Source organism: Porites lutea, chromosome 1 (assembly GCF_958299795.1).
Source record: "Porites lutea chromosome 1, jaPorLute2.1, whole genome shotgun sequence".
NCBI classification, from domain to species: Eukaryota; Metazoa; Cnidaria; class Anthozoa; order Scleractinia; family Poritidae; genus Porites; species Porites lutea.
The window spans coordinates 29,898,798-29,925,699 of NC_133201.1; the positions used below are offsets into that span (position 1 = coordinate 29,898,798).

General features: G+C 38.3%; 3 protein-coding genes across 6 annotated transcripts in view; 1 reads left to right on the forward strand and 2 right to left on the reverse strand.

Annotated features, from left to right (window-relative positions):
- The window catches only part of LOC140947875 (RNA polymerase II subunit A C-terminal domain phosphatase SSU72-like), a 14,362-nt gene extending 8,548 nt beyond the window's left edge, over positions 1-5,814 (reverse strand). Inside the window, exons 1-2 of the mRNA XM_073397090.1 lie at positions 5,562-5,814; positions 5,278-5,421 (exon numbers count right to left, since the gene is read on the reverse strand). Of these exons, the coding sequence (XP_073253191.1) occupies positions 5,278-5,421; positions 5,562-5,659 (242 nt within the window). The 5' untranslated portion in view covers positions 5,660-5,814. The remainder of the gene's footprint in view (positions 1-5,277; positions 5,422-5,561) is intronic.
- Positions 5,815-5,884: 70 nt separating this feature from the next.
- On the forward strand, positions 5,885-9,304 carry LOC140947884 (N-alpha-acetyltransferase 38, NatC auxiliary subunit-like). Of its 2 annotated transcripts, XM_073397109.1 has the most exons (4): positions 5,885-5,961; positions 6,044-6,085; positions 7,177-7,357; positions 8,575-9,304. In XM_073397109.1, the coding sequence occupies exons 1-4, from the start codon at positions 5,947-5,949 to the stop codon at positions 8,655-8,657; spliced, it is 321 nt and encodes a 106-aa protein (XP_073253210.1). In that variant the 5' UTR covers positions 5,885-5,946; the 3' UTR covers positions 8,658-9,304. The 2 variants fall into 2 exon arrangements, with proteins under 2 accessions (XP_073253210.1, XP_073253201.1); XM_073397100.1 differs by having other exon boundaries at positions 5,945-6,085.
- Positions 9,305-10,752: 1,448 nt separating this feature from the next.
- Positions 10,753-25,461, reverse strand: LOC140947857 (lipoma-preferred partner homolog). 3 transcript variants are annotated; one of them, XM_073397079.1, is made up of 9 exons: positions 25,107-25,461; positions 22,993-23,094; positions 21,890-21,957; positions 20,357-20,404; positions 18,108-18,238; positions 16,081-16,132; positions 14,539-14,607; positions 13,303-13,365; positions 10,873-11,104 (listed from the first exon to the last, which is right to left on the reverse strand). In XM_073397079.1, the coding sequence occupies exons 1-8, from the start codon at positions 25,336-25,338 to the stop codon at positions 13,321-13,323; spliced, it is 747 nt and encodes a 248-aa protein (XP_073253180.1). In that variant the 5' UTR covers positions 25,339-25,461; the 3' UTR covers positions 10,873-11,104; positions 13,303-13,320. The 3 variants fall into 3 exon arrangements, with proteins under 3 accessions (XP_073253164.1, XP_073253173.1, XP_073253180.1); XM_073397063.1 differs by lacking the exon at positions 13,303-13,365 and having other exon boundaries at positions 10,753-11,104; positions 25,107-25,458; XM_073397072.1 differs by lacking the exons at positions 13,303-13,365; positions 20,357-20,404 and having other exon boundaries at positions 10,753-11,104; positions 25,107-25,459.
- Positions 25,462-26,902: the final 1,441 nt, after the last annotated feature.

Genomic DNA, 26,902 nt, shown 5'->3' on the forward strand with positions numbered 1-26,902 from the left:
AAATGTCCTGTCACTTCTGTCTTTAGGGGCGGGGGGAGTTACGAGGCGAACCACTTTTTCTTCCACCAGCTGCACAATCTTTGGGAACTGGCTGTGTCAATCAAGGATGTAAAGAAGGCAGTCTGGGATTTCATCACCACATAATCTGTCGCAACAGAACTTTACTGCATTAGATCCTCAGCCAAACATTCCATCCAGAAGCAAAATTATTGAAGTATGCATCACTTGACTGTACTTCTACCTTTGGAGGGTACCTCAGTTCATCAGGATGCATTATTCTGTCATTTCCTCATTAAGATCTCTTTTAACTTCCAGGTCTGTCTGGACTCTGAAGCGACACTTGTAAGTTACTGATCTAAAGGGCTGATTTAATTGCTCTCAGAAGTACTTTCTCCACGACCACTTAACAGCTCTTTCTTCTTTTGTTTGACGCAAGGCAATTCCTTCACTAAGTTGACATCATTCTTTCCCTTGGAATTGGAAATTCTTTGCTCTTGTCAGTCTAGAGCTCTGTGTACAGTTGTTTTCTCAGAATTATCCCGAAACAAGTCAGATTGCCAGTGAAGCTATTGGTACCCCATGGAGGATCAAGACATCTTCACCACTAGTTTGCTCCACAGCTGTTTTTTGTGTTGTCACGCAATGCTCCCCTCCAGAAACCACCGCCTTGTTGTTTTTCTTTGGACAAATAAATGGGAGGAGCTTTGCACTAGCTTTCACTGCGATTTCATTAAACTTTGAAACAACTGTAGGTCCTTTAATAGTTGACACTTGGTAAGGTCATTTTTTTCCCATATAGCCATGGTTGACATTAGGAAAATGGCACACCACTGTCATTATATGGCAAAAGTTTTGGTGATACAGACAAAATGTGTGATGTCGTAAAAATGCAAATTCTTCATGTTTGTCTACAATCCAAAACTTTCTGGGTAATAGTTACAATAATAAGTCCTTCATAACTTGATTTCTTTAAATGGATGTAGTTGTTTGTCATAGCAGTGCAGTGCGTTTGGCTGTGGCTGATCAATCCAATGCAGGCGCAGAAGACTCTGCAGCATTTTTGATTCTGGTGAATTTCTTGAGCAAGTGGCAAGGAGTTCAATTTAGACTTGCACAACTTGCAATTCCTCTGCTAATCTGTTCTGCTCAATGGATAGCACATGGTTTGTGATGGGTATTTTGCACCTTAATAAAGTAATAACTCTGACTTGCTGATCACCACCACTCAGCACAAAAAAACATAACTATTTTATAAGAAATATCCAGAATTTAAATACACAAGTGCACAGAACTGATGAAGTGATACATGAACTGTGTGGCAAGTAAAATAATATTATTTTATTAAGTACATTAAAAGACGGGAAGGCTATAGCAGGTTCGCGCTTTTCACACACAAGCTATGCTGGCTTTGGTAACAAATGTGGCAACTGATGAGCAAGGTACAGCAATCAAAGGCATTGTTAGAAGGAAAAATGCCATTTTGATGACATAACTTAAGACACAGATGGCTGATCTCCACCTGTGGTTGCTGACACACTGACCGAAAATAATTTTGAGACTAGGAGGCGCTCCTCCCTGTGAAGGTCACCACACCAGTGACTCACCCCACCCCATGGCTGCCGGCAAGGGTTGTGCTGCTTGTCTGTGATGTCATAACTAAACAAAAAATGATAAGATGCTTTTGATATTTTTCAAATATAATTTACTGCTAATTGCAAATGGCCAATTTCAAATACAGTACTACCATGACAAAAAGAACAAAGTATGAACAGCATTGCTTAAATTCTACCAATTCATGCCCTACAAATTTTGACTAGCTTGTTTTTGATTGGTTAAAGGAGTCTTAGGCACTGCTAATAACTGTGGGTGCATCAAGACACCTGTCACTCGACTGAGACTGAGTATAATATAATGCCACAAGCCCGGCAATAATTTTTTGGGACTCTAGGCTATGGTTGTCATTACTTCGTAGAACAAACTGATTCAACAATCTAATATTTCACAGGCACATGCATGAGTAAGCCTGCCACTTCACACAGTTGTTACAGATAATCAAGCCCACGAGCCAAAGTCAATAATGTCATTTAAAAGTTCCAGTAAAAACAAAGAAAACAGAATTCGAATTGAATAAATTTTGACATAACAGCAGGTACTAGAAATAACTTGCACTTGCAAAGAATTCATTGAGGCCTCAAATAAGACAGACTTGGAGCTTAGGATTGCAACATTCACTGAGGAACCATTTCCTACTGATCACATTTAGAAACCTTCACTTTATTTCTCAAATAAACATGCCTAATACAATAATATTATTTGCTTCAATTGGAAAAGAAGAAAGAAATCTGTCCATGGATCCTAAAGAAGGGGGCATTGAAGCCCTTCAGAATAAATTTCAGAAACTGCTCAACCACAAAAAAAATTGCCCAAAACTGCAAATGTTTATAAATATTGGTGAAAACTGCAACCCAAACAAATTCTTTCTGGGAATTTTGTCTATAAAGTTGAACTAGAGAACAGCAGAATCTGAATGTCTGAATGTCTGAATAACTGCATTGATGTTGGTCCAAAACAAAACATTAAAAAAAGAAAGTGTGATATCTAGAAAAATAAATAGATAAAGCTTGCCAGGACAAAGCCCAAAAATAGCCAAATTTGAAAACATAAAATACCTTTTGCTCCCCTACTCAAGTTAAACAGTCATCAATATGTGGTGGATTTAACATGTGACAAGAAAACGTTTTAAGGTTGACATTTTTTTTCCAAGGTAGCAATTTAATTCCAGAAACGTGAAAACCACGAAGTCAGAGAACCAGTAGAATGCCTAGGACCAGAAATGAAACCAACACTGCAGGAGGCAGTTTGATGGTCTCTGTCATCATTATGCAAATTTCCAACTACCAAACAATGCAACTGTAAATATTTTAACTCGAATAATGTATTTACTGGTTTTCAACAAGTCTCACCAAGAGAGGAGACATGTACATGTGCACAATAAACTTCCTCTAGTAGGGGTCAACACAGGATTCCCACTCTAGTTTTTTGTTTTCTGAACAGACTTAAGTACAATGACATTAATTCATTACCTATAAAAAGTGCCTGAAAGATCTCTGTGAACAGCTGGACAGAAGCAGTTGCATATCAAATTGCGATTAATTACAAGATAATCGTGCTTTTTTTTAGTTAACTGTGTACGTGCATTGAAAATTAAAAAACAAGCCACAAGCATCGTGATTTTGAGGAGGGTCACTTTGAAAAATTCCTTGATTTAGTGCAACATATTTGTGATGCAACTCATTGGTTATGTTGAATTCTTCACGACAACTTGATGCACATTTTATCGTGGCATTTACACAGCTTTATACATAGATCATTTTTTGGCAAAAATTAGCAAAAAAAACCAAACAAACAAAAGAGAACAGGAAAGCTCCGCAGAGATGAGCTTCAATCATTTAAGTCGCTGGATTACAGGATTAAAAAAAATTTCATAAAAAGCACCAGCAGATATTCCCCACAGTGAGCTGATGTGGTATCAGAAAGGTCTCAATGTAAGAGAAGTATTGGTAACCAGGTCCACTTCTTGCAATGAGCAAGAGTTGAAAGCATACGTTTTTCATCAACAACCAAAGTACAGAACTCGATGCTTGTTAGCCTTTCACCACTTCGGGGCTGCTGAATTGGAAAACTGGTTCACACCTGTGCAGCTTGTGTGCAGCAACTGCTTCTTAGACCTCAAGAGTTTTGTACTCATTGGTCACTCAAAACTGAAAAGTAGCAAATGTAATTCCCAATCCTCCTGTTGAAAATTCTGCACACTTAACTGCTTTGTAAGCTCTGGTCTGTTTTTCAAGTGTCTCTTTAAATGTGATTTCATTCAAGGCTGACTGCACATGCAAGAGACACTATATTCTTTAAGGGCAAAACTGGCACTCTTTTTTGGAAACTCAAAAATGGAGGCAATCAATAAACCTCCCAAGTTGACAACTTGGCTTCAGAATATTTGATTTTTTATTTTGTTAAAGCGCAGGGAAGTGACAGTGGAAGGGAGAACCTCTTAGGCGTAATCTGTGACCTCAGTCATCCAGGTATAGCAATGATCTTCCAAAAAGATGCCATAACACGGGTCTTGTTTTATCGAGCCAAGATAGTTGCTTTCAAATAAAATGCTTTGACTGCTTACTACTGGCCTTTTTGGGCAATGGTTTTGTTTGACTGACTGGGATTATCAGCAGTTTTGTCAATGTTGATTGGTGCACTGACTCTTAACAGATTGGATTTCAATTCTCATGGCATAATTTTTCAGCATTCAGTAAATTTTACCTTTCATTTCTTTTGTCCTATCAATTCATAGGAAGGCCTGGGTAAAATCCACTAACAGTGTCTCATGGACTCTTTTGCCAGGGCCATTCCGGGGCAGACAAGACAATCATTCAGGGTAAGGGGTTTTTAAGAATGTTCAGTGGACAGGTGAATAAGATGATTTTGAGAAGGTTACTTCACTGAAACACAGTGATTCATAACAAAATTTATTAATGTCAAACACTTACTGCTTATTTCAACATCTTACACTAAACGTGTCTGATGAAAAAGCTTTACCTTTGCCAATCAGATCCATTCTGGCTCCGTCGTCTTACTTTGTCCGAGTTGGCCACAATAATGTAAAGCACTGTGCCCTTCAACTACCTTAATATTTTATTACTTAACCTAGTGCTTGAGCACTCAATGAAAGTTCATTTTGTTTTTGTAGTGATTGCACAGGCTTTACACTCTTACGTGGGACTTTCTCTTCTTGAAAAATCTTCCTAGTATGCTGCAAAGAAAGAACATTCAGACTCCCTGGACAAATAAAAGGCCTGTCCACTCCTGTTACCCAATGTAATGATCGACCAACTGGCCTTGTGTAGGTTTGTTCAAAATCAGTGAAGGGAAAACCTTAAAGTCCTGTGGAAATCCATAACAAGCAGTTAAAATGTATCTTACTATGTGTATTTTAACTGCTGGTTAAGAATTTATCCACTTGATAAAGTAGACCATCCACTGACAAACAAAGCCTGGTGATCTAGAAAAACCCCCAAGAAAAAAAAAATCCCGTAATTTCCTATTTTCTAAGTAAAAACACACAAGATATAAAACCTGTAGTGGAAGGGAGACTGTTTTTGCGTGTCGTACGTGCTGGAATGCAAACAGAATCTGAACAATTTTTACCGGATTACCGCCCTTTGATTGCGTGCTATCCTCGAATAGCAACGCTTTTTTCAACTTCGAAAATCGACTGGATACAGTTGAGGGTCTTTTTTCAGTAAATCTCGGTACATTTCATCGTAGGTAGTTTCAAACGAATATATGTTAGGTTTGTCCGGGGCTGGGCCAGGCAACTTCACTTGTACTCCAGATCCAAAGGATTTGACGTTGAATCCTCGCTTGCTGAAATTAAACAAAAGAAACGCAAAAAACATTCCCATCTTTACCCTTGACACAACTTCACCTGCCAAAATAGTTGGCAGCTATTACACTGCAACATAAAAGGAATATTCCCGGTGCGTTTCGGTCGGCTAACCCTTTACCTTAGGAAATTATGTGCTTCCATACTTCGGTTTTGATTGCTGGAACAAACGACGGCGATTCTTAACTTTAGAACCATATTTTGCAGATTCAGAGGCATTAAAGACAAGGGAATATACGATTTGCGAAAACCTAAGGCAACGATGAAAGGAATGTATCTATACTAATAGGGAAAGATGGTTCACAGTGATGGATGGAATGGGATTTTTCCACACAAAAAATTCTGACCGACCAACAAAGATGGACGCCTCGAGAAAACTGCAACGCAATAAGTCTGACGTCATAATGAGAGGATTGGTCAGTTCTATATTTGGTTTTATATCCGGGTAATTGCAGTGACATCCGGGAGTGTCGTACCTAGTCCCTTCCAGTCTGTTACAAGTAAAGATGGCGGACGGACTGGTAATTTTTGTTTTCACTTGTATTGTTTCTTTTTTGGACATGTATTTTTAACAACTACATGAACTATTACTGTCATTTACAGCCCCTTGACGAAAGTGATGAGCCTGTTGTTTCAGCTAATGTGGTAAGTAGACTGCTTGCAGTCCGCCTTTTCTCTGAAAATGCGTCTAGTTCTTATCTTATCCAGCGCTATTTCAAACCACGACGTTATTATTACAATAAGGTATTGATACCAGACTTACGCCCTCGTTTCTCGCGGCTCTCTGCTTTGCCGCTCGCGTGCTTAGGTTTTGCGTGTAGTAACTTTGCAAAGAAAAATAAGAGACTGCTCGCAGTTTAATGTGGTAAGTTGTGTGTAATTGTATTTTGGGGCTAATCCACTAGATTAGCCTTTGCTATTTGGATAACCCCAACTCGCTCCTTATATAGTGACTACAGTTTTATTATTCGCTTATGTATGATTGTATTTATTTGTCTCTTTTTCTTTATCTATCTGAATCACATGTAAACGGAGCTGAGTGAAATAAACTCCCACCCCATTGCATTGTAGTCTATTCTGTGGCCAAATATAGACCTCATCTTAGTCACTTTTGGGAAAAGGTAATTTTAAAGAAATGCATGATCAGATGATCAGTCTGGAAATTTTAGCTTGCGAAAACAACCATTTTTCCTCGCTCCTCGCCGCTGGGGACATTTCATGAGGAGGAACGTTTGCAATTCAGTGACAGAAATTCCATACTGATGATGTAAAATCTGTCTGATTGGGCGACGGACTAGTTACATTGTTTTAGCTGTTGTTTACGATTGACTGACAGACAGAAGGCTACAAAGGTCAAATGTAAGCTTGATGATTCTAACACAAAATAGTCAATATTAATAATATTGTGGAATTCCTCTCTAGAAGCAGCATTTGAGTTTTGCTGGAGCTCCTTCGTGGACGAACACAACACTTTACCAAAATCGACCAGAAGGAATGCAAAATTTAACAAATTTACATTTGGAACCCCATGACTACCAAATTTACGATGTAGGCGAGGATCAAGGTGAAACGGCTGTTTTCGCAGGCTAGGAGAATTTGTTTGCGTTTCTGATGACGGATCTTATTAGTCTTATGGAACATTTTTTGTAAATACAAAATGTGAATCCATTTTATATTGATTGCAATAAGCCAACTGATATAAATATATATATTTTTTGTATTTCTCTCTGATTCAGATTGACTGCAACAGTGACATTTCTGAAAAAAGTGAAAAGAGGCAACTCTTAGAGTCATGGCTGAACAAAATAATGAGAATAAAGATTTCTGATGGAAGAACATTAATTGGTTCATTTCTTTGTACTGACCGTGATAGGAATATTATTCTTGGATCATGTCAAGAGTTTGTAGGCTCAGCAGGTAAGTGATAAAATAGAGTAGTGATAAAACTAGAAGTGATCGTTGATTACGGATCTGCATGTACCACTTACGGAAATTTAATTGAGTCAAAAGGAGTCCAGGTTCCCAGCCAAGATACCCCTGAAAAAATCAGTGGGGTAGTCGCCCACTATACCTTGAAAATGTGTGGCTTTGTACTATAGGAACACCAAGATTAGGATGCATTCTGACAAATGCGACAATGAGCAATGAGTCAGTTAAGGGGTAACCTGCAGAGCTGGCTGTTTTGATTGTCAAGTATGCAGATGAGGGGTGAAGCTGCGAGAAGGAGCTGAGGAGAAGGAGGTTCACAGGTTTTTGTAGCTTTTCCCCCTCTCATGAAACAAACCACTAGCTACACAGGCTAGATAACGGGATGATTTTCTGTGAATCATAGAAAGTACCCTGCTTTGCAGACGTAATCTTAACCCCAGTTAGTAATGTCTGTGAAGCAGTGCTGATATCCTTGTTCTCGGCCCCTAACAGAATCGACCATTACTGGAAGTGCATTTCCAATTTCCTTTCAACCTGATTGGCAAATAGACAATGCCTTTTTTAACAGGCCAATCATGATGCATACTCAAAACTTGGTACATAGGTGGAGCCCTAGAATAAGGATTTGGGTGCTTTTTTACAGATGACCTTAACAAGAGTTTAGTTTGGTCAGTGGTGTAGGCTGCTTAGAAAGAAGCAATATGATAGACTTACTGACAGGGGTTTCAAAACAAGCCAGTGACTGCTTGAGTTGCACTGGCTACTTGGGGTGAAAAATCCAAGACATGAAGGGTTGTTTCATCTGATAACTGCACACAAAGTTCCAGGTTATTTCAAAGAGCAAGGGGCGTGTCTCTTAGACTATCTTGTAGGTGTCAGCAGTCATTTGTTAAGAATGAAATGCAGTTTTCCGGTATTTTCATTGAAATTTTGGGAAGTGTCTGGATATGTGATGAAACACTGAGTCTAGTATGTGTCAATTTCTCAAATGAGTAATAATTCTTAAAGAAATGTGAAGTTTATTTTTGCAACAAAAGTTTGTTGTATACATGAAATGTGATGCATAAACTCTCATAAGGCTGCTTATGGTTTGCGGTGAAGTTTGGGTCAATCAGAAGTACAGAGCATTATGATGTTGAAGTGAAAACAGTGTTTGATTCCTCTTATGGCTCCATCATCTATTTTCTTTCTTTTTTTGGTGGCAGATGAAAAAGAGGAACCAAGAATACTTGGGCTGGCCATGGTACCAGGAAAACACATTATGTCCATTGAAATAGATGAAGAATGACTTAAACAAAGCTTATCATGGAAACAAACATGCATCAGATAAAGAAAAATAACCTTGATGGTTTTAATGTGGAAGTGTTCCACAATACTGTTGTCAGATGGCTCATTTACAGTGGAAGTGATTGTGAACTTGTTGTTCCGATTAACTCGCTTTAAACTGCAAATTATCAGCCTTTACTTTGGTTGCCAGGCAAGATTGCCAGTAAACTTCTGCTAGATCAATATGGCTTTGCTAGCAAGTTTCAAGCAGGTGCATGTACTCCTGCATGGTTTCTATGCATGTTCTGGGAATACTTCAACATGTAAATGGTACAAGGAAAATAACCAATTTGCAGTAACTAATTGGAAGAATTAAAACTGGCCTTTTGGTGAAGAGATAAATCTTATGCTACTGTTATCAAGTATGGCTGGGAAAATGATTGGAATTTTCAGCAAGTAATAGCATAACCTGTGATCAGGCGATCCCTCTTTCCTTTTTTATTTGGGAGACAAAAAAAACACCTGATTTCAGGTTAGTGTTAGCAGTGCATTTGGAACAGCTAGACTGCAATTATGTACTTCCTTCTACAGGTGCCAGACCAAATAGTTGAAAATAAAAATCATTGAACCAAAATAATAAAGTGTAAAGTTGGAAAGTACCATGATGACATTTTTCTTGTCAGCCAGTTATAATAATTGACCTGCAATGCAGACAGTCTTAATCCTTGATAAACACTCCACCAAAAAACTTTTTTCTGAAACAAAAGACCTCGAACGACAGAGATTCAAGTGAAAAAGCAGGAAAACACAAAAGTATCGCCAAGGGGAGGGGAGGTTACACTTTGTGGTGCAGAAGGGTAATGTAAAAAGGTAAAGGCGCACATGGGCCAAAGGCCAAAAATGACTGGAGCTTAATCCTTGTTTCCTTAACATGAAGCATGCCTAGGAGTATCGCTACTCCCCCCTGGACGGGATGCTAGTCCATAGCAGGGTTACCCCCCAGCAGTATATTGCTGGTACCCATTTATACACCTGGGTGAAGAGAGACAAAGTGGAGTAATATTCCTTGTCTACGTTTCTTGTCCTTGTAGGGTAGAATGGCAAGGAGATTTAAAAAACAGACATTACATACACAACTGTTTTGATAACTTCCTTCTCCTTCTTTTAAGAGATACTTGCCTAAGCCCCTATTTTATCGAGTAAAAGAAACAGCAAATCAAAAAATTCTTGACAAGCCTTTCACTCCCAGAATTAATCAGGAAAATCCTGTGGTAATTCAAACAAAACCTATTTAGCATTTTTTTTCACATGCAACGGTGCGAAAATCTTGGGTGCATATGCACCCACTTCATCATTTCCCCAGCTTCACTCCTCTTCTTCCCCAATACATGTTCATCACTTCTGAAACAACTTTTTTCTAAAAGTACAGCAAAATGGGCAACAGCAAACGTGCAACTTATTTTGCAACATTGCTGTAAAACGAGTTAAATAGCTATGCTGTGTATTTTAGCACCCACATTTGAACCTGTATGGCACGCGCAACATCACCATTCAACTCAATTGCAGGCACGTCCCAAAACAATTTGCCAGTTTTTTGTTGCTGGGTTTACTGTACCTTAAGGCTAACCCAACCCAGTGAAAATCCTAGACCTGTTCCTGCACATTGTATTGTTTTTTTAAAGATATTTTGCACAATTAACTTGGCAATTTGAGGTTACACATTCTAGGGGAGTGGGGGATCGGAAGGGTTGGAAAAGCAAGAGGATACAGAAATCAATTAGAGCAAAGACTTTTCACCACCAAAAACAACTTGACCTATAACTATTTGATTAACTGTTTCATTTTGAACTGCAAAATGTCAGATGGCTAGCAAAAAAAAAGGAAAACAAAACAATTTACAAAGAACAACATTATAAAAATCACCACATTTACATCTCTTGCTGCCAGAGAAATTATGTTGAGAAAAATCAGACTTGCAGCTTCTAATATAACAAACTATGAATCTAAAATTAACAATCAAATCTTAATATTCTTGATGCAGCTGTAACTGCTAGTTGTCTGTGTTGACAATTACAGCAGAAAATAACACAAAAAACAACACACCATCAAAACAACAATTGTATTTGTCGCTGCTTGAGAGAAGTTTAATATGAAATATTTATTTTGTTACTAGTTTCTAAAAAATAAGGATCATAATAAACTAATATTCTAAAGGTGTCCTGTAGCAATACAACTACTGTATGAAACTTGAATTAATTTGCTACGTCACATTGCTCCTCTATACAATAATGTCTAGTGCCAGGTTTTGACATTTTATAATTCAGTAGTCAAGGGGCGGGCTGGTTTAGCATCTAACTCTGCTGTCATCTTCTGAACCCTTTTGGTATTACAATCTTGACACAGAAGGTGTCCATCAAGTGGGTAGCACCCAGATCCACCTTTTTCCGAAGACAATGGGGCTTCACAGTCCTAAAAGTAAGACAAAAAGGAAAGCAAACAGTAAGTGTCTCCTCATTAGATACTCAGAAAAAAAAATGACTGAAAACATACAGAGTAAAGTAGTGGACCACCAAAAAAGCCACAAAGTATGTTTCTTGTGTGGAAAAGCTTAAAAATACCGGCATGCAAACTAGTTATAACCAAAGGTTACAGAGTGCGGGCGACACAATCAAAAGTCAAAATGCTTTTACTGTAACGCTGTGCTTTGTGTTAGTTTCAAGTGACAGATGGTCAAAACATGCGTCATCACATAATGAATGATAGAAGGTCCAAACACGCAACATCAAATTGCTTTCTGAGCATCCATTCATTCTTAGTGGAAGTCCAAACGAACGCTGGGTACATATATGCGACGCATGTGTGGAGATTAGGATTGCAGGTTTCTCTTGTCACCTGCAATAGACCCTGTACCTGGAACAGTGTGACTCCAGGAAATATCCATACTCACCCAACAGACAGTCATTGGAAATTCCTCAGGGGGAGGGGGCTAGGAAATTGACAAACTCAAATGGAATTTCCAGGGGGAGTGGGGGGGGGGGGGGGGGGGAGTAAGGTACAAACCAATAACCCCTAAAGGGGAAATATGGATGCTTTGGAACAAGACAGCGAACCTTTTGTCTAATGAAATTAAAAGGTTTCAAAAGAATTCTAAGTTATCCTAATCCAAAAATTAAAGCCAGTTGTTACTACTATTCAATATTTCAATGGAGACAATGTAAATTGTGACAAAATAAATTTCCGATAACATGATCATAATTCTCTTATCAGGCTCGAGAATTCTTTAGTGGTCACGTAGCAGCTCTTCTAACCCTAAAAGCCGATTGGTTCAATACCCTAACCGTGACACAATGGGAAATAATGATAAACAATGATGTGTTATTGTTTTTTGCAACCAATACGGATCAAAACTCCTTACGAGCAGTTCCTACATCATTGATTATTGATCACATGCTTATTACACATACACAAATAACTATTTCACTGAGGTTTACCAAAGGTAGATTCAGACTACCCGCACTAGTTTTTTTCCAGAAGAAAGCTCAATCATAACTAACATCTAGCTGACTAAGTACTTGTCTACCTGATGTTAATAGATTGCACAGTCTTGTATCCATGAAGGACTAATATAGCAAAGCATACCATACCACTTGTATAATAATTTATGCACCACTATTTATCCAAAATATACCAGTACCCTGTTTACATGAATTGAGTCTCAAATATAATTACTTAGCTCTGCTTAACATGTTCACCTTGAGAACACATTCAGTAAAACAATTCTTTTAAACAACCTCTTCGCAGATACTTCATAACTTAGTTTTTCTATAATTATTAAAATATAGTGACTTATAATCACTGATCTAGCAAAATATAAATTTTATTGTGAACTTACACTAAAACTGACAAATCCGTCAACACTTGAAAGATCAGCTAAGGGAATATTTATGGTGTTTCAACCAATCACAGCAAAGATCAGGACACATGAACTAGCCACAAAACCACAAACTAATTGATGTTGGTGCTTGTAGTTTAGTTTTCTCATGCCTGAATGGCTTTTTCCTTGCAATCAACTTCTCAGAAATATTTCTGGTGTTTACATTATTGTAGGTTTGACTGTAAATCAAAGCTTAATTTCTTAAACTAGTCCTATCTTGCAGTTTTTATTTAAGAAGTATTCTACTAGACAATAATTCTGAGCCTTTTGAAATGAAACATAACATGATATGAAATCCAATTAAATTGGATTATTTTACGTACACCAGTGCCTTACTCAGTGAATTGACTTTGACACAGTTTCAGGTCTGTTTATAACGACATAAGAGGTGGGCAGCATAACAAACAACAACCACACTGTTACTACACCTTTGAAATATGAGTGCCCATGAAAATCACCCCACTCAAGAAAGGCGAGACACAGCGGGGAGAGAGAGCATTTCGCTCGCTCTACTATCCCTGATCTGAGGGAAAATGAGGGACTTCTCATAGTCTAGCAGCTAGGAGCTTCAACTGTATCATGAAAACTTTTTGTACTACCACGGAACTGCTGATATATCCTCAGTGACATAAACACCTGTGCTAGATTCCAAGCAGATGAAGGATTAACATTAAATGTTCTGGGTGATGACACTGCCCCTTTCATGCTAGCACTCTCCGTTATTTAATATTACCTTTTCATCAGGTCATGACTAAAGGTTCTGTGCCATCAACTGGATTCCATGTTGAACAGAACTCTGATTTGACGGTAAATAAATCACATGACATAGGCATGCAATGCATACAAAGCATATGTCTTGGATACTGGGTTTTGAAAATAATTTAATTATGAAAGACTGAAAGTGAAGCCACCGTTTATGTACATGCATTAGTGCAATTTTATCTATTATATATTATGAATTATATTTTAACTTTCACTACTCATTTTAACATAAAGGGCATGCAGGATTTTTGATTAAAGTAGTTAAGGTTTTTAAAGGGTACTATTTATTAGTCTGTAACCCAGTATCCGTCTATACATGTTTGGCAAATTATGGCATTCTTGCTCTGTCTGTATTGAATAAATTTATCAAATTATGTGTTTAAAATTACTTTAATCATTTCTGTTATTAAGAGCAATAATTATGCTTATTCAAGCAAATCCAATTTAGCTTATGCTGGTTTGTTAAAATAGCAGACTGTATGCTTGAATCTATAATTATTACTAATTAAAATATTAAGAAATTAATGTTTAGATTACTAAATTCATTAATAACATTCACCTTGTACTGGTCACTAAAATACATTTTACTGGCTAAAGGCGGCCTTGCCAGAAACAACCATTTGTAAATTTCAGGGATGTTATAGGTAATTCATTCCTAACCTTAGCCCTGCTTGTCCTGTTACAAGACAAACTTTGATATTAAGCACTGGCTGCAATGGCTAGACAAAGAGGATCTTAATTCCGTCCTTTTTTTAGCTGGAAATTCTTTCCCAACAGCACATGCTTTCATTGGTTATTTCACGGTCACATGATATCTAACAATGAAACTGTTCCCACCAAAATCTCTGAGCGGGCAATATGGCAAAATCTATGATGTCAGAGGGTAACAGTGCAGTGTTACCCACAAATGTTGACCAACAACTGCCGTTACAGTGAGGTTTAATGAATTTCCAGCTTCAAAATTTCCACCTCAGGAAACACTGAGATTCTTGGAAAACAAAATGAACTGTTTCCCTCAGGACCAGTCATTTGTTGTCATAACTGTGGAAATTGTGTGAGAAGTTAAGGGGAAAGTGTGTACATATGGCCAGTTAGGCACTTGACAATCTGAAAGCAAGTTTGATATTTCCTTTGAGATTAATGTAATGATTAATGTATTTTTAATAATTTGGCTGAGTTTATTAACCTATTCTTTACCATTGTTTACCTCGCAAATGTAACACTTGACATGGAAATCCTTGTTCATGGAAACTATACGAATGGTTTCCTCCTGACCCTAACAATAAGAACAAATTCCGATGAATACACAATATTTATGACCAGACCTTGCCTTCAACTTCCTCAACAAGAGATTCGAGTATGAGATTAAAAAAATGGTATTGACTGTGCAAATTAATAGATGGAGCAGAGTTTCCATTGGGCATGAAAAGGTGCTCTAAAATGATTGCAAAAATACCATAAATCCTCTATTACGCCCCCAGGAGGCTTATTTATTTCAAGCCCTTTTGAGGGGGAGCGGGGAGGGCTTTATAGAGACAGGGAGCTTATTTAATTTAGAAAAGACGATGGTATCAGTTCTCCATAAAGAACTGGAATACAAAGTGGAAAAGCTCAAGTACAAGAAGGTTGGAGGTCATGCAGCTGAGGATCAGAATCAAATCCGAACTTCATAAACCATCCCAGATCAGTCCACATGAAGTTTACAGTCGTGATTGATTAATATTCAGTCTATCATAGTGAAGAATACTTAGGAGAGGGGAGGAGTGCTTAATGGAGAGGGGGGGCTTATTAACTTTCTTCCCCTGAAAAGGGGGGATTAATAGAGGATTTACAGTAAACCTGCCCATAAAAAAAACACTATGACACAGCTCTAGTTTCAAGTTGCTCACTCTGGGCATAGTTACTAAAGTGGAATGATTATGAAACCCATTAGATTCTTTCATTATATGTTTTTGTTAGCTTTTTGGACCTGACCGTGCACAACGTTCAATAGCATTCCTATCATTTTGAACTTACTGACCAATAGAGACATTGCATTAATTTATTCAGTCACAATTTGTGAACAAAAAACAAAGAATTGTGCATGGTCAGTGAGCTTCCAACATAAACTACAGCACCGCTGTTTTCATCCTTTGATATTGGCCAGCTTTCATAGCTAGTCCCCTCTACTTGGGGGAGCAAGGGTGGCGCAGTGGTGAGAGCGCTTTCCTCCCACCAATGTGGCTCGGGTTCGAATCCTGGTGTTGACGCCATATGTGGGTTGAGTTTGTTGTTGGATCTCTCCCTTGCTCCGAGAGGTTTTTCTCCAGGTACTCCGGTTTTCCCCTCTCCTTAAAAACCAACACTTTCAAATTCCAATTCGATCTGGAACGCATGGACACGTTTCAACGAGTTCTTATGAACTCCTTAGTGATCCGTGGGTAAACAAATTACAATTTACAATTTTTTACAATTTTTTTACAATTTTTTTTTTACAACTATGCTCTGGGTTATGGGGCTTCTGGCTCTATATTAATGCTGGCTCCCTGTAGATAGGGTTGTTACTAAGATTTCACGTTGATGGGTAAATATAACAAGTAGGTGGGGATTCAAACAGCTATGGATTTATTTAAGTTATATGTCTCTTCTATTTTCCAATGGAAATAGCTGGGAGCCACATTAGTAGCCAGGGAGATCCCCGTCCCCCAGCTCTTAATGATGGCCCTCCAGTAGATTTTAACAAATCCTATATGGAACAAGTTATCACTACCTCATCTGGAACTATCAGTTGGCTACAAGCAGCACATCTTGGGGAATATTTCCTGGAAAACACAACAAATTTATAACCTGCAGACAGATTACGATGCATGCCTTTTACGTCTGATTAAGACAACAACTCTGCAATGGTAAATTAAATTCCAAAAGGAAAACATACATAACATAATTACAGCTAACAAAGGAATCAGATAGTACAATAATAAAATGACATTATAAAGGAATCATGACAAACACCCTTAAGAGTCCTTAGACTTTAATTTTCTTTTTTTAAAGTCAACAGTGAGGTGTCCAACAAGTTTGAAGAATGTTTGGTTCCAGAAAATATCCAGACCCCCACCACGGAGGGAATTGGAAATTCCAGGGGGGTGGGGGGGGGGGGGTCAGAGGCCCAGGAAATTCCAGAGGGAAGCGGGGTTGGACAATTAAATCATTTCCCTGGGGGTTAATATCAATTCATTTTCGACTTGAGTTCAAACATTGCTTCTTACCGACCTGGTAGATCATACTTAAGACATAAATAACTTGAATTAAATCATTGATCGATTGTTCTTTTTTATTTTAACCAGGTTTTCTTTGTTCCAAAAGCATTTTGGACACAATTTCAAAGGAATTAGACCGACTATGTTTTTGTTTTATCACATGCTCATAGATTCGGCCACCATTACTTGCTACCAGTCTCCCTAAGACATCAACGCATTTTGCAACAAATCACATTGCGCCAGTCAATTGAAAAACCGAGAAAGTTTCGCTTCAAAAAGCAGGAGGTGAAATATGACGATCTCATAATCTAGAGTTATTTTTCTCCGACTTCTGTTTGAAAGCATAACATGTTTGCGATCGCATTGGCACTACAAAATTCCACCAACATTTAAAAATATGATCATTTTCAACTACCCAACATGGTGCGTCAGTCGATGGAAGAACGGTTTTGTGGCAATTTTGCCTCAAGGAAGCACAAGCTATTCATTGTAACATTAATATGCCCATAAAGACGAAAAACAAATCGTAAGCTTGTACATAATGGTAAATTCACAAATACAACCGACTTTTTAACTTGATCTGTTTCATTTAAAGTAAGGGATGAGAAAAATTTGCAGATTAGGTTACTTTGTGGTAGTGTAGTGTGTTTTAATGTTGCGAGATTGCTTAATAAATGGAAACCGTTGGGTACTGACCACAAATGGCTTAATTCTTTTACTTTAATAGTCTTTCTTCGTGAAAATGAACTTTTCCAGAGGAGTTGGGGGGTCTTAATTGCCAGTCACTTGTGGTAATTCCAGAGGGATGGGGGGGTCATCAGTTCCCGGCAAAAATGGAAAATCCAGGGAGGTGGGGGGGGGGGTCCAAAGTGAAATTCCTTCTGTGGTAGCTAGGGTCTGTATATTTTCTGGAACTACACAATAAATGCTTTACAAAAATTCTGTTACAACCAGGGCTCACAATAATTTTTGACAGTGGCCGGTCATATTGACTATCATAACAGGTTTTAGCTCGGCCATTGGCTCTTTTCTGACGGGTCAAATTCACAACCCCACAGAACAAGTCCATCAGACGGTTCCAAATTTATAACTGCAAGTGGCTAACATGTTTTATGATTTACCTGTCATTTTTTGAATAGATCTTTTTTCCCAGTCATTTATTTGAAAACCATACACTTGACCTGAGTCAAAATGACTGCAGGCCAACTGAAAGTTTGTCCGGACAAATGGTCATCTTGGCCGAACATTGTCCATTGACTGGCTGTTATTTGAGCCCTTTGAGCCCTGAGTGGCTAGAAAAAGTTAACTCATCACAGAGGAACCCCATTAATATGGTCACCAATTGGCCAAAAAAAATTGGCCGTATTGATAAGTGCACTCGATAATACAGTCATGACCGTATTATCGAGGGTTTTAACAAGTAAATGTATGGTTGTTTGCCGGGCGGCCAAAAAAAGTGGCCGTAATAACTAAGTGGCTGATTACTGAAGTGGCCGTAAGGTGGGGCTCCACTGTAATAAAAAAAAAAATGACCAAATACCTATAGTAGTCCTCAATGCAGTGAATTTTATTAAAATTGTCCACAGTAAACTGCACTCCATCAAGCTTCTTGTGACAAACTTCACACTGAAAACAGTCGGGGTGGAAACATTTTCCTGTTGCTCTCAAAATCTAAATAAAAATTGATATTTATACATACGTTACTTTTTTACCAAAAGGACAATGTTTTATCAACTGAAGGTTTGACTCGGCATTTTATTACTATACAGTTTCGTACTACACGATGGTGCAGCAAATATGATATCTTTTTTTAAAGTCAAAAAAGAAAACTAAGAGTAATATGGGTTTTGATCGAGGACTGAAGACTGCATATAACATTGAGGTTTAAGTTTGAAATGTTAAGCCCAGTACTCTCGCAAAAAATAGTAACATTACATAAGTAGGTGGAGCATGACCTTCTGGGTGATTGTATTCCTGAATAACAGTGATTTTGAACTACAAATAGTTATGGTGCATCGTGGAACTCATCTTGTGAAAAATCATGAGTCCCTGTCCAGAACCAGTGAGTCCCAGTTAAAATAAAACCAAGGAGTCCCAAATTGAAAATGCTTTGGCCTTTATGTAACCAGACAGTTAATCTTGATACAGACATCAGAACTCTTTATTACAATTTACTGAAATTAAAATATAGTCGTTCTATATATTTAAAGCACAAAAAAAAAAACAAAATAAATCACACAAACAGGATATTGTGTAGTTCCACAAAATATCCCTACTCTCCCCCCCCCCTGGAATGGAAATTCCAGGGGGGTGGGGGTCTAAAGCAAAATGCCCTTCGTGTCCTTTTTGGACTACACATTCTACCAAAAAATCTTCACATCAATTGATAGTTTTTTTAACCTAAATACGGGACGCATGCCATTATTATTATTTTCCACCTGTGGGGATTTTTATCTGTCAGGGACGCAGGAAGCAGAGGTAACAAAATTGCTGGGATAGACTTAATGTTGACATACAGTGTGACGTTGACGTTTTCAACAACATTACAGACAATATATGCTCTCTAAGAGAGACGACACCTTTAGGACAGGCAATATGTATGTCTGTCTTATTGAGAGTCAACTAAAAGGAGTAAAAAAGGCTCGGAACAACTCTAGGTGTCTTGTTATTATTATATATTACTTTTTAAATTCTGAAGTGTTACTCAATAAAAGTGTTTGTAACTATGAGTTAAGAGCCTTTTTTTTCTCGCATAATACATGTAATGTAACTCATACAATTAGAAATAAATGATCTTTCATAACAAATATGAAATAATCATTCATCATTTTTCTCCCCCAAACTTTTGAGCAATAAAAACTGGCCCTAGGTTTTGACTTTGACTTAAATGCCTCAAAAGTCCTTTCCAGTTAACCCTTTGAGTCCCAATAGTGACCAACATCAATTTTCTCCTAATAATATCCATACACTGTCAAGATATTAGGTTATGAGAATTAATAAAATGATCACGCAAGAGGACATGCACTGATCTATAATCAAATTCTCTCAACTAATTCTTTAGGAAATGTATGGAGACCAATTTGGAGAATTTGTATGTGGATACTGGGGCTTAAAGGGTTAACAACTAAGTGGTTCACTGGGATGGACACAAGCAGTTCAGAGAGTCCAATTTTAACAACTTTCCAGAAGGGGAAAGTTCTTTAGACCTCATTCCCTCCCCTACTAAAAGGTTTATGTCTTCAGCACTCATGCTTGGATCTAGATCTAGGATGCTCACATCTGCTCCTTTCACTTATTAAAGGGACAGGTTCACGGTTAAGTGCATGTTCATTAATTAAATTACTTTCTTTCATTTTATTATTAATTCTATCCGTTAATAATCCCACTTACATGTATCTCAGTGATCTCAGTGTTATTTCAAAGTAGAAGTGTACTTCAGAGTAACCTGAAGTAGGATGGAGGAGTACTAAAATCGCAGAAAAAAATAGTGAATTATATATGCCAACACTACAAACATTGAATTTGTTATTGATCGACCCAACGGTTTTATTCCATGGTTGATTAATTTACAGCTATTTCAAATATTTAAGTTGATCAAGTGCAAGTGACTGCCAGGGGAGTGTGCCGATTGGTTCTTTAACAACGTTATGACGTGATCATATTGCTTGCATAGATGATACGGCATGTCCCGACAGAAAAACAGCATTTTGATAGATGAGCATGCGCTGAACCGTGAACCTGTCCCTTTAATCAAATAACTTAAAATGTTAACATACACAAAGCACTTACCCGGTCAGTAATAACCTTAACACAAACCCAACATTTCTCCAGGGTTGCCTACAATAAATTAAATAAATGTGAATATAAACAGAACACATACAGATAACTGATTCTACTATATTTCTACAGCATCCATTACCTTAATTAACATTAAAACTAGTAATAACCAAAGGTTGGGGAGCACGGGCAACAACGATTTGAGGTCAAAACATTTTTGCTCCAATGCTGTGCTTTGCAGTGACAGATGACAGATGGTCAAAGCATGCATGATCAAAGTGCGTTCAATGCACTTCATACATTCTCAGTGAAGTCCAAATGAATGCTGGCTACATACACGCGACGCATGTGTAATAACAACCTGGAGATTACGATTGCGGACTGACTTCTTGACGCCTGAAATTATAAGGGCTTCTAAGAGGTGTGAAGAAATAAAATTTGTGATGTTAGTTAGGGATTTCAAGTTCAACTTTGGCTGTATCAGTCACAACTCCTGCCCTGTGTGCATGGTTTGTTATAATGCAAATGGCAATGGTAAAGAGCCCTTATTTTACATCTGTAGTTCGAAAAACATGTGCAGTTGTCTTTAGACTAACAAACCTGGCCCTTGCCTAGTTGTTCAAAAAGTGGAAAGCGATCTTTTTTCAGTGGATAATGCAATTGGTTTCCCAATTACTTATCCACTGGATAGTGATTTATACAGTGGATAGCACCACCCAGCTCTTACACAACCCATGGCCTGAGGTTCACATGATGCACTCACTTGACCCTCATCCCTCCACCAGTGCCCTGATTCAAGTGCATTTTAATTACATGTAATGCTTCTTAAAGCTACACAGAAAGAAAAAAGTTGAAACAAGGATTTGAGGTCAAAACTGACAATTAATATTATTGAACTTGGGACCAGACTCATGGAAGGTCGCATACTAACCCAGGCTGAATGTGCTCTAAGAAGAATTATTGAAGGGACCCCACCCTAGTGCTCTTAACCAGGGTGCATTATGATTTCTATGAAGAAACTAAGATTTATGGAATCGTGCCTATAGAGACATGTCGCCAGTACTAGTAAATGCAAATTTTTTCTGTCAATCAAATGTCTCTTATTATTTGTAGGTGGAAATTGGTGAAACATCTTGATTGTCTTGGAGACAGTAGAAAAACAAAAGATATCAGAAAGATCAAGTTATGCGGTCTTAAAGCCTGTTGCGTGACTTTAATCAGTTACAGCATTTCTCATAACTTTCCCACATAAAAACGTAGAAATGAAAAGTCTGAGGGTCAGCTTAAAAATATTTTGATAGTCAAAATAAAAAAAAACAATACGCTAGAACTTCAGTCTTGAGTCAAAGGACGTGGCATGCGTCCGCATCCTTTGCGAGCGCACAAAAAGTCATGGGGCCCATGATTTTATGGGCGACACAAATATATAAGCAGAATTCCAAAATGGAGCAAAAGTTACAGGCCAGGGGTTCCCAGGGTGTTGCTAGAGTACAGCCTTGCTAACCAACTGTCCCAATCCTTCCTCCTCTCAGTTAACCTTCTTACCATATAATCAGCTTCACACAGAGCTTGGTCTTCCACCTTGTAAAACACTTTTCCAGTTAACTGACAACCTTAAAAACACCAAAACAAAACAAACTCAGCTCCAAGAGCTGAGTGAGAAAATGAAAGACCCACAAAGAAAGAAATCCAGAGGATCTGAAGTCTTATGCGATCAACCAAGTCCTTCAGGAGACACAACAAAATGGCTGACAAGAACTGCATGACGGGCGTGAGAGCACTGGATTCCAAGCTAAAGATTGCAATCCCCCACAAATGAAGCGGGTGTCCAAGCAAGACAAAGTGGACACTTGGATCGGGTGCCGGGACCTTCATGATCATCGCATTAGTCAAAGAGGCATCTGAATGGATATCTGATGGCATGCGCCCACCCTAGCTCTTGGGGTGGCTAAGAATTTCAAGTACTCAGATGACTCTACATTATCATGTAGACAGTGTTACATCATCAGAGGATCATATGGAATAGTCCCTTCAGTAGTTGTCTACATGTTTAATGACATCTGCCCTCTATAGCTTGCAGGGTGGCTAAAAATCTAATATTATGCACCCAGGCCAGTTGACTATACAACAGACCTGTGGGTAGACTGTTACATCATCAGAGAATAAGTTTCAGTTGTCTCTTCAGTACATGTCTACATTCTGTCAGCTCTAACTCAAACTCACATTCGGACCTCTTTCAAGGAATCCACTGATTCCTATCATAGCCTGCAGTTAGCACTGCACTGAGTACTTGAAAGGACCAGCTATCCCAGAAGAAAGGGAAGGTGAATGACATCGGCAGCCAGTCAGGCTTCAGGAACCAGTGCGATGTGGCACAGGGTCTTGGCTGCCTGAGTCATGTGGACACATGATCTTGCTACACCATAGCCACACACAGTTGTGTCTTGTTACCACGGCAACCAGAAAAGTCATACAAAACAACTGCTTAAAAATTCAATCTGACGCATATAATCCATAGTACAAACACACCCTACAGAGACAGTTAATGTCGACCAAACATGCTGCACAACTAAAAGGTTGGAAGATTGGCAAGAGATCGACGAACCCAATGGATGACTTACCAGTATTAGTACTGACATGTTACTCACCACATATATTACAAACGAAACATTTGATATGGAAAAGTTTATCCATTGCATTACAACCAGTTCCTTCACCAGAAACCTTCTGACCACATTTGCTGCACATTCCTGTAAAAAATAATAATCATTATCATTACTGCAAATGTGTAAAAATTGGCAGCGGAATGTTATTGTGTTGCGAGAAATAAGCCAATAAGGTGCAAGATACCTTAACCGCAAACAGCAATGGTAATTAGTTTGCAGTTTTGAGGTATGCTTGCGTATCATGAACTTTATTCTGATTGGCCAGTACAGAATCAACATTACTGAAATTTTTCAGGTGTTCACGGTTTTCCGAGTTTGACAGTAACAATTAAAAACTGAATCATTGGATAATGCAATTCTAGAGATCTGATTGGCTTAGCCATCAAGGTAATATGAGCCATTACACCATGCTCACCAAAATTTAATATGGTAACTGTACACGTCGGCTCAAAATGAAAAACAAGCTGAATTTTTTTTTTTTTACATTAACGAAGGCAGGAAGAATTCTGAATATTTTGAGGGTGTTTTGAATCAAACAGTTATTCCACTCAGGCTTGTTGGATATGCGCTGATCATAGCCAACTCGGTGCTACACTCCTCGTTAGCTATCTACAATGTTATATCCAATGCACACTTGTGGAAAAATTGTTAAACATAGGATGGATAGCAGGACTGTCAACTCTAGCTCCCGGATAATCCGGGAGACTCCAGATTTTAGACTGTTTCTCCCGGTCTCCAAATTAGAGTCTGAAATCTATCGGATAATTGGTGAAGTTGCCATTTTTTGTATATTCTACTCTCTGACAATGAAATTTCATATATTTTGTGTTGTTTGAGCTATTTTTCTGTTAATATTGAACGTTTCCTCACAAACTGCAGTGTACCATTGTAATATAAGCAATAATGTGATTGGTAGGAAGTAAACCAATTAGGTCAAATGTTACAATTAAAACAACATCTTTTCTGCATGTTTTTTTCCCCAAAAATGACGTCAGGTGCCCTGCATTATGATGTCATCTATCACCCACTCCCCATCAATTCTCAATATTTGAAGACGTGGGGGGTTGACAGCCGAAAAAGACCAACATAGACAATAATAATTTAGTAAAAAGTAATTCATAAAAAATGAGAGAAAGTAAATATCATAATGTTGTGGTTCCAATAATTTAATGATTGTTTAGTAAGTAATGAGTATATAATTTATTATAGTAAAATTATAAAATGGGATTTAATAAACCCAGTGATAACAGTACACTTAACCACATCACGTATAGAAAGATGTACTCTTTCTAAAAATCTTGCAATTCACAGAATAAAATAAAAGCAAAGCTAAGCCTGAGACTTCTCAATGAAGTACTTAAGAGAGACTTGAGGGAATTTTAAGTTGCCAAGGGGAACTGTCCGGATCCAACACCCGTCAAAGGAATCCATTTAGAGATATTTAACATTCTAATTCTTTCTCAAGGTTATTTATAAATCAATCACAAGTAATCTTTAAATTACTTTTAAATTTTGCCAACAGCTGAAATTTAAATTACCTTATTTATAACTCTTTTTAATAGCAGTAAAACATGAAGCATGAGTGAAGCTTGAGATGCAATTAACAAGTTAGAGAAATTAAGCCAATCAATGCACACACGGCATGTAAGTTTAATGTCAAACTTTTTGTATGTGGTCTTCCATTATAGTCATTATAGATTTCTGCGTGTATACCGAGACTGTTAAACTTACGTTCGCCGTTTTTCAAGTTGAAATTTCAACAGATTTTCTAAAGAACACACTTTATGAAATTCAGCTTAAAAAGGTTGAAGCTTGTCTGGCAGTCTTGCGATATGCTTGCATGCACGAACAGTAATGGTACACAAAATTAACCAAAATCTGTTTGTTCTGCAGGCGTATTAGAACCAAAAATTGTTTAACTTTTAAGACAAAATATCGCGACAAGAGAAGTTCTAACAACAGCTGTGTGCCAAATTCCCCCACGACGTGCTACAAAAGCGAAAGTCGACTTTGAAGTTTTACACGCTCAATCAACACGTAAACAGCATAAACAGCGGGGAAGCATCAACAGAGAGCTTTAATACATGTCAACTTACCGAAAAAATCTGGATCACCTGTGTTCTCCAAATTCTTTACCAGAAGATCAGTTAGGGCATCGAGTTCCTCTTCAGTGCTTTTTGTGCCTGAGGAAGGTGGTGGGGCAGGAGGTGGTTTAATGTCGGACTTGGTTAGCCTAGTCGCTGTCATTCTCACGGGCTTCGGTGAAACAGGCGGTGGAATTTTTTTGCCTGTTACTGGATCTAAGCGTACAGCAGTGCGAGCAGCCATTGTTTACAACCAACAGAGGATCAATGAAGCGCTAAATTCGGTATTGTGCTTCGATTGAGCTGTAATGCAAAGTGGACAGTGGATCGCTTTGTTACCTTGCCTTGTTTGTCGCAGACAGATGACGTAGGAATTTTTGGAATTCGGATGTTCCCTGGGTGTGGAGGGTCACGTATGAGGAGAAGAGAACATGAAGTGGAACAGTGGTGTGGGCGATTTATTTAAAGTGAGGCTAGGGAAATGCTTTACGGATTACGGACAAAAAATAAATAAACTGTTCGACCGTGTGACGCGTTATTTTGACCTCATGGATGCTTTAAAGATGTACCCCATCCAGGGGGGGCTCTGACCCCATCATCGTTTTCTACCATGAAGAAATCTCGACACTCAGTGTAAAGACTTTTCAAAAACGTTTATTCATGTGGCCACTATGTCTTGCTTGGACACCCACTTCATAAAGACCAGTTTCATTGACGCTGCTGGAACTGAGAGCGCCTTAAAATTACCGAACTAGTTAGTAGCATGTTTCAAGGTGATAGGCTAAAAGCGAGCAAAGCCCGGGGGGGTACTGCCATATATGGGCTATATAGGTATGTGCCGCTGTGAAGGGTACTAGGGTATGGTTTTCAAGCAGTTTACTCCAGGATAGGGTATATAAATCAGAGAGTTTGGGTCTAGAATAGGGTATCATTTTTCAGGAAACTGATCAGTTGGTTGAAGATTTTATCTAGACAAGGGAAACAGCTACTCTAGGATAGTGGGGATTTGGGGAGTTTACTCTAGTATAGGGTAGCAAAATTCAGCTGAACTAGCTCTGGTATAGGTTAAGGGTTCCAGGGTCCCAGCGGCACATCCCCACCCAGAAATTCCTATAGTACCCCCCCGGGGAGCAAAGCAAATAATCGCTAAATTTACAGACGTTTCTATGCACCATGCAAACCTCTCTAAAATAAAGCGGCTTTGCGGGACTATATCTTCGTTAGTTTTTAACAAATCACGTTCAAACTTGACATCCCTACAATTTTGAGACATTCTTTTTGGCCGTAAGTGTTGACGGATTTTCGGCGCTAACTAGTCCCAGCAAAAAAGTGGAACTGTCTATTGACGAGGAGTACTGCGGCCTCTACCGACACGTGGTAGCATTAGAGCTCCTTAGAAAACGACGATAATTCCATAATAAGAAGTCAAGTACCTCCTGGCACCCCTGACACATGGCTAGATGCTTAGTTTCATTCGATACATCTGATTCCAAAAACATGTCAGTATGTCCGAGTTCAGCTTCAATTTTTAAAAGTCAGTAGATTTGTACCAGGGCAAAGGACTTGCTGAGAAATCACCGCCATCCTCCTACTCTGAAATGAAGTCAGCCAAAGGGCTGATATGGAATTTCAGCGTGGGTGTGTTTATTGAAGGCAAGCCCCTACTGATACAATCTTTTCATTTTTTAAACTTGGACCATTTGCGATCAACAAACACACCCAAACTCGCCTCTTCCTCTTACACAGATCGACAAAGCATATGACTTGAGAAAGTTTTAAAAAAAACATTTTCATTATTTCTGATTTTC